We start from the raw sequence: 8,007 nt of genomic DNA, 5'->3' as shown, positions 1-8,007 counted from the left end.
TGACTGAATAATAAAGATAAATGGATTCATTCACACCAATGCCTTGTATGAAAGGTTTGGTGATCATTTAGGTTTCAAAGTACCATACTGACCCCTTTCCGTACCAAAAAGTACTGCAACCATCCATCTATTAATTTATTAGAACTTGCACAACATGATGGAAATTCTTAAATGATTTGTGTGAAGGGCCAAGAAAACAAAGTGGCAAAATCCATTACTTCCAAATAAATTTATTGGTAATTTCATCCACTGTACAAAGAAAGCAGTTACATCTTATGGTTTCAGACTTCACTGGGGTGGGGAACAGACAAAGCCGGAGATCTTAAACACCAACAGAATTTCCAACCTAGAAACAAATGAAACAAAATACAAAATGATATTAATTCGAGATTTGACAATATGAATTCAGTCATATGCCGTTCTAAAAGTTCCAGCACTTGCAACAAAATAAAAAAACAAAATGCAGGGTGGGAACTGATTTTCATTGGAATAGTGATCATTGGTGACTCATTCACAATAAGACCAGAAATGTGTTTTAAGAGAAACAATTTCCTTCATGCTATCTCTTATATTTTTCATATGAAGCATGCTAAAAAGTGTCATGATGGGATACATACCAGTACATACCAAGAGGCATTTACTCCAGTGCCTTGACGATAGCCTCATTTGCCTCCATGCTGATCAGAACCTCTGCCCTGGCTGCCTCGTCTGAAGCTCCCACCAGTTCTGACTGGGCTTTCTCAAGGTTAGCTTTCGCTGCCTGCACAAAACATCACAGACATGTAGTTCATTCGCTGTAATCTTGACATATCGGTTAAGGAAACAATCTATAACAACTGACAATAAAAAAGTTTCCATCAATTGGAAAATGTGTCGTACAGATCCAAAAACGTCAATATCTTGAAGCACCTTATAAGTGAAAAAACTCATATTGTCCTCAGAAATCAATGCAACTGCAAGGAGCTGCAGTCTACACTAGAATCAGAGGTTGCGAGAAAAATAATAATTTTTCGTCATTTTTGATGGAGTGGGTTGAAAATTTATCCATCAGTAAAATCTTATAACAATTTAACTCTAGACTGATTTCATGAAAATTGTGACTATGGTGACATATTTGCAAATAGATATTATGAGGTGCCTTACACGTATCGCGTCAGTTCCGAGGTGAAATGTCCACTGAGTGGCGCTAGAAGCGAGTCAACTTTTCTCCTGAACAGATGAGGTTAAGGTTAATGATTGATTGAGTTTGAAATAAACAAAATCTCCCTCCCTCCCCTAAACCTAACCAATGGTGTCATAAAAAGCAAATGGGAGATGAAAAACGCAGTTGCGGAAGCAACAATTATTTTGTTGTGCTTTTATGGCACTTTCGGCATACGAGTCAACTCACGTCCTCTTCAGGACTCGTATCCCGGACCTTTGCATCGCAAGTGCAACGCTCTATCAGTTGAGCTACCGTACATTTTAATAGTGCTCAAACAAGCTTGTGAAGTATTTAGTAACCTAATGCAAAAGTTAAAATGTATCACCTTATAAGTCACACACTATTTAGTAAAAGTGTTGATATGTCATAAGATAACATTATCAGGGTTCCCACTCTTTTCAAGCCACAATTTTCCAGGACATTTCCAGGAAATTTTATGTGCCACACGATTGTCTTGTAATATTTAAGCAAAAACACACGAGAGGTCAATAAAATTGTGATTATTGGAGGGTTCTTTTTTTCAAAATTCTGTATTCGACAGTTTATTAAATTTCATAACAGAAATGGTGTCTAATCAAATAAAAATATAATTACTTTTAATTAATCAAATTTTTCAACAAAACATTGCATTATTTTATTTTTTTCAAATTAAGTGCTTTTCTACAAAATCCTCACAGCACAATCCGAAACAACACCGGAGATATTTGTCAAATAAAGTGCTGCACAACAGAACATCACAGATGTGAGATATTGCTTCAATACATTATTATTATTTAATTGCATTGCATTTATTTTGGCATTTCTGTGTGTTTTTGATGGTATTTATCTATGGATAAGCAGTTTGCTACATGTCCTACATGTAGTCATAGGACGGTAATCATAGGGCCCTACATGTGGAAACGGCAGTATAAGCAGACTCGGATCATTGAATTATTGAAAATGTATTTACATACTGAGGTGTAAACAATGAATCATCACGCTACCACCTTGGGGTGTGAATTCAAAAAAAAAAAAAAATTTAAATCTGCAGTCTGACCGTCGTCATTGTCTAAAGTTAACAACTCAAATGTTTAGTGTTGGAACGGGGAAAAGCACTATATCAATACTTGTACAAAAAGCTTTACAGCGACAAGTTATTATTTTAGTTATATTATACTAAAACGTTTTCCAGGACAATTAATAATTTTTCAGGACATTTTTCATGACTGTAAAACTGCATTGCAAAATTCCAGGTTTTCCAGGACATGTGGGAAGCCTGATTATGTGAGGAACAGAGCGAAAAGTACGTTTATAAATGGATAATCTGCCTTTTAGTCACGATTTGAGTGAAAAGTCATTGTTGTTGTAACATCTCTAGTGTTCATTTCACCAGGAAACTGCCGCGATACATACAACAAGCCACATAAAATAATGTAGCAAAAATGTAGGTATAGTAATAACATGATTCTATCGCAAGATGTTCTTATCAAGCACTGCATTACGGATTGCCTACTTTTTATTTTGCTTTCGCAATTTGAAATAGACACAGTGGTCTTTTGTTAAAAAGTGTTAATAGCCCTTATGTTTATCGGTCAAAACAATGGAAAGGTTTTTGTCCTATCCTGATTTGGTGTAACGCAACCTCAGACTAGAATGGTCATCTTCTCGACAGTGCAAGCAAATAAACGTGGCCTCGTTCCTGTGAAGGACATTTGTCACAGAGGCGATTACACAGTGTAAAGGCCAAACATTGCTGGGAGTTTAAGGTCTCTCAGTGGGGATTTGACACATCTGCACCACTTCAGCAGTGACTGACCTTTCCTTCCTTATTAACCAGCCAGACCCCCGAGCACTGCTATCTCTGGAAAGAATAAAAAAAGCTGTCTGCTTCTGTGGAATGAACTTGAAATTGCTCTTCATTTCGGAAAAAGGGCATTTCCGTGAAGAACATCCAGTTTGTAATAAGCTAATTTTCGATGCGTCATTGTTCAACTCGTTCTGAAAACGAGGTGACTAATAGAAAATATCACTGTATTCCATCCTACTGATGTTGTGTGGAGATACATGACATGAATACAATCAAAAGGGTTGCTTGACACAGTTTTGAATACGTTTATATGATAATTCCATAATAGCCATGTATACTTAAGGACACTTCACCGTATAGAGTATAGGGCAGTTCTGTAACAATGCTTTGAATTTCTCATTCTCAACATTACATGACCACACAGATTCAGCATCATTAAAACACCCACAGGCCTCTATTATAACATATACAGTCTTTGTGTTCTAAAATTATGAATACGCAGAAAAGCAACCCATCATTAATTTCAATAGGAGTTTAACCATGGATGAACACATCGCTTATCTGGGGCATCCTACTTTCCAAATATTAATAAAAATGCACAATTGCAAATGTTCCATCACTTTTTTTTTTTTTTTTTCTAAATAAAACTATTTACAACTTGATACAAACATTTCTGCAACCCATCCAATTTTGAAACCCACAAAACATGCTTTATGCAAATACATATACGCAAATGCTGAACATGCTTAAAGTGCTTTCTTGCGTTACTGTGGCGGTAACAAAACCTTAGTACTCAAGGGGGCAATAGAATTACCTTCAAAAGTCTGTACCATTCAACCGAAATTGTTAAGTAAATTGCTGTAAATATACTGACTTCAGCTTAATTGCTCAGCAATATTCTCTTTAAACTGTTGCTCCACCATGACAGTAGTTGAAGGGAAAGAGAAAACACCATAGAAGCGGAAGGTTCAATGTCAAAGAGCGCCCCTTGTGGCAATGTTGAGAATGCAACGGGTACTTGCATTGTTACGAAATGTAGTCTGACATACTTTGGAACGCAAAAACGCACAAAATAAATTTTGCGTAGCTAGAAGCTTCTGCGCTCACATACTTGCGTAGTGTGTTTTGTCCTTAAAAGGGATAGTTCAACCAAAAATTTAAATTCTCTTATTTACTCACCCTCATGGCATCCCAGATGTGCATGACTTACTTTCTTCAGTAGAACACAAAGATTTTTAGAATATCTCAGCTCTGTAGGCCCATACAATGCAAGTGAATGGTGATCAGATCTTTGTAGTTCCAAAAATCACATAAAAGAAATCCATATGACTCCAGTGTTTAAATCCATGTCTTCAGAAGCGATACAACAGGTGTAGGTGAGAAACAGATCATAATTTAAGTTATTTTTTTAATCTAAATCTCCCCTTTAACTTTCAGATGTGAAAGTGAAACTAAACAGGCACCACATGTGACTTTCAGATATGAAAGAGAAAGTGGAGATTTAGAGTAAAAAAAGGACTTAAATTCTGATCTGTTTCTCACCCACACCTATTATATCGCTTCTAAAGATATGGATTTAAACACTGGAGTCATATGGATTACTTTTATGTTTCCTTTATGTGATTTTTGGAGCTACAAATGTCTGATCACCATTCATTTGCATTGTATGGACCTACAGAGCTGAGATACTCTTCTAAAAATCTTCATTTGTGTTCTGCTGAATAAAGAAAATCATACACATCTGGAATGGCATATGAGTGAGTAAATGATGAGAGAATTTTCATTTTTGGGTGAACTATCCCTTTAAGATCTATCCTGTGACAGACATGTTTAGCTAAGTGAGACCATTTAATAATCCACATTCGACTGGACAATCAAAAAACTTTTGAAGCCATTTTTCTCAGTTTCAGTTTTTTCATAGTTATTGTGTTTTGGTTTTGTAGGGCAGAATACACAAGGCAATATAAAAATAAAAAAAAAAACATGTTCATTTGGTCTCTGTCTTTTCCCTCTCATTATCAGTACTCATTTTAATGAGATGACATGATGGTACTCACTGCAAGGTCGAGGGTGTCCAGAGGAAAAGCCTCCTCAGCCAGTAGCTGCACTGAAGAGTCGGCATTGACCGTCACTGATCCACTGCTCACTGCAAAACAAACAAATCAAAGCCAACTAAAACAGGAGCAGAAAGGATAAACTGTATTGGTCATTGAAACTCACACTCATTTGTTGGACAAGACTACCCCCTTCTGGATGGATTTCTAAAATGATATGCAATGTCTAATCAGGACAATATTAAGGCAGTTAATTTACCTCACCACAGAAAAGCACCACACTTAATGATATTACAAAACTACATCACTTACTGAAATGCCCAAATAAGGACTATAATTCCCAGATTACAGTCAGCACTTCCTATTAGTTCCATTTGGCTTATATATTTTTTTCATTGATGTAAATATGAATAATTTATTATGTAAAATCTGGCCTTTAATTGAGAATTTACATTTCTGTCTTGTGGCAGAATTTTGTATTATTACAACAACTTCCTGTTAATAAAGTCAGGGACAAACAATCAGATTTCATTCTAATCTCTACAATGGCTGGAAATCTGTAGAAACATGCACCTGAGGAGAAAATATGATTATAAAGCATAATTCTCCTCTAGCGTACAATCCAATTTCCATTCCACTGCCTATCAAATCCAACAATACTGTGCGCGCAGATCCGCAATGGTTGAGCTCAAGGAAAAAAAATGCCGGCCGAAGAGGCAGTTTTGTGTATTAATTAAAATTTTTTCACTTTTTCGAACTTTTGATTCCGTTTCTAGTGAGAAAGTAGTATTGTAGTTATTAAATATATGCTTGGTTATCACCAAAACTCTCTTAAAGGGATAGTTCACCCAAAAATGAAAACTCTCACATCATTTACTCACCCTCCTGGCATCCCAGATGTGTATGACTTTCTTTCTTCTGCTGAACAAAAATAAAGATTTTTAGAAGAATATTTCAGCTCTGTAGGTCCATACAATGCAAGTGAATGGGTGCCAAAATTTGGAAGCTCCAAAAATCACAGAAAGGCATCATAAAAGTAATCCATACGACTGCAGTGGTTAAATCTATGTCTTCAGAAGTGATATGATAGGTGTGGGTGAGAAACAGATCAATATTTAAGTCATTTTTTATCACAAATTATCCTCCCTGCCCAGTAGGGAGCGGTATGCACGAAGAATGTGAATCACCAAAAACAAAAAAGAAGAATGAGAGAGTGGAGATTGACTGAGCTGGTAGGAGAATGTATAGTAAAAAAAGGACTTAAATATTATAAATATATAATATAATCTGTTTCTCACCCACACCTGTCATATCTCTTCAGAAGATATGGATGCCTTTAGGTGGATTTTGGAGCTTCAAAATGTTGGCACCCATTCACTTGCATTGTATGGACCTACAGAGCTGAAATATTCTTCTAAAAATCTTCGTTTGTGTTCAGCAGATTAAAGAAAGTCACCCACATCTGGGATGGCATGAGGGTGAGTAAATTATGAGAGAATTTTCATTTTTGGGTGAACTAACCCTTTAAAATTGTTCTAGATTAATAGTCCGTTGTGGTTCGGTTGGACTGAATAAATTCTGGTATCCAAGCAACGACGTGATGAAAAGTTGCCTCGGAAGCCTGTCCAAAACCAGGTACCTTCGTATGCAAATGCTGTCCTGTTAAGTCATTTTCTGATAGGACATCTTATTCTGAAACTATGGATGCATAGTCAGAATAGGTATTAGCCAAATCGACTTTGTCCACTCAATTCTCACAGTTGGATGTGTGCAAAGATAGTACACATTTTGTCAGCCAAGACAAAACTAGTATGGCTACTGTAGCTAGAACTCACCAAAATATTTTGTAGAAGAACCATCGTCATTGAAGACGGTGACTACACCGGGCCGGAGCACCTGCAGTGTGGGAACGTGGGCCGGGAGGATACCAAAGGCACCCGTCAGTGTTGGGACATCAATCTGTCTTACACTGGCTTCCTTGAAGAACACCTGAAACAAACATGACAAGCATCAATACAGAGATGCACAAGTGACTGTGGGAACCCTGGACACAGATAACTAATTTAAATGAAGAAATTTAAGCAAAGCCAACCTAAATAGCTTGTAAAAATTTACACTTTCTTTTCAAAGTACATTTATTGTTGCATGGGTGTAAGAGATACATGCATCATTCACACCGCACTAAACACTACAATGCAGAAAGCTAGTCGGAGAGAATTAAGGAGACCTCAAAACGCCTGATTAGAAAATAGGCCACATAAAATGTATTTAAATCTTTAAAGGTGACTGAACTTGAGCTGTCACTGTGATCTGTCAAAAAAACAATTCAAGGTGACAGTGTGTTTGGTGGCGATACGAACAGCATGCTAAGCCATGTCATTCAAATTTGTAGGTCAGGAAACAACTTATTTCTAGTAGGTGTAACCTTAACGGTACCTTAAATACATTTCCTTCAATAAACATTAATTAAAAACCAAGACTAAAATATTGACATTTTATCCAGATAAGTAGCACGCGCAACATGCACGCGATAGCGTCAGTCAAATGCATAATGTAACATAAGCAATGAAATAACCAGAGACACTCGGCGTCTATGCTTTCACTAGCGTGTTAGCAGGCTATGTAGGCCCAAGCCCGGAACCTCAGTACCTGTGTCGGCGATGCGAAAGTGAAGGACATCTGAGCTGTGAGCGCGTCGGCATAGCAGCGCGCGTGTCTCAGCGCAGGAGCCGCGCGACGAAGGAGAAACCTCGCTGCCATCATTTTTAAAACTGAAAATCGACCCGACCCTTACAGGACTGTAATGCACAAGCCTAGTCTTCCCTTCCCTCACCAGCACTCAGGCACACAGTGCGCGACTGCTAACACAAGGACACGGTTAACTTTCACAGTCAAGTCTCGCGAGATTTGTGCGCCGGATGGGATTTGTAGTTTTTAAAGGAACAGTTCACCCAGAAGTGAGC

The 8,007-nt window shown here is 37.4% G+C and overlaps 1 protein-coding gene across 2 annotated transcripts; it reads right to left on the bottom strand.

The window, feature by feature from the left end:
* Positions 1-214: 214 nt before the first annotated feature.
* On the bottom strand, positions 215-7,926 carry LOC127439203 (ATP synthase subunit delta, mitochondrial-like). 2 transcript variants are annotated; one of them, XM_051695355.1, is made up of 5 exons: positions 7,694-7,926; positions 6,880-7,033; positions 5,048-5,136; positions 628-760; positions 215-346 (listed from the first exon to the last, which is right to left on the bottom strand). In XM_051695355.1, the coding sequence occupies exons 1-4, from the start codon at positions 7,805-7,807 to the stop codon at positions 638-640; spliced, it is 480 nt and encodes a 159-aa protein (XP_051551315.1). In that variant the 5' UTR covers positions 7,808-7,926; the 3' UTR covers positions 215-346; positions 628-637. The 2 variants fall into 2 exon arrangements, with proteins under 2 accessions (XP_051551315.1, XP_051551314.1); XM_051695354.1 differs by having other exon boundaries at positions 618-760; positions 7,694-7,925.
* Positions 7,927-8,007: the final 81 nt, after the last annotated feature.

Source organism: Myxocyprinus asiaticus, chromosome 50 (assembly GCF_019703515.2).
Source record: "Myxocyprinus asiaticus isolate MX2 ecotype Aquarium Trade chromosome 50, UBuf_Myxa_2, whole genome shotgun sequence".
Classification (NCBI taxonomy): domain Eukaryota; kingdom Metazoa; phylum Chordata; class Actinopteri; order Cypriniformes; family Catostomidae; genus Myxocyprinus; species Myxocyprinus asiaticus.
Note: the sequence above shows the minus strand (reverse complement) of the source record. Positions and strands in the feature narration are given on the sequence as shown.

Coding starts and splice junctions, on each gene's coding strand:
- LOC127439203 (XM_051695355.1), bottom strand. CDS start 7,807: ATGATGGCAGCGAGGTTTCTCCTTCGTCGCGCGGCTCCTGCGCTGAGA. Junction 7,034..7,693: donor CTTTCGCATCGCCGACACAG/GTACTGAGGTTC, acceptor TGTTTGTTTCAG/GTGTTCTTCAAGGAAGCCAG. Junction 5,137..6,879: donor TTCTTCTACAAAATATTTTG/GTGAGTTCTAGC, acceptor TTTGTTTTGCAG/TGAGCAGTGGATCAGTGACG.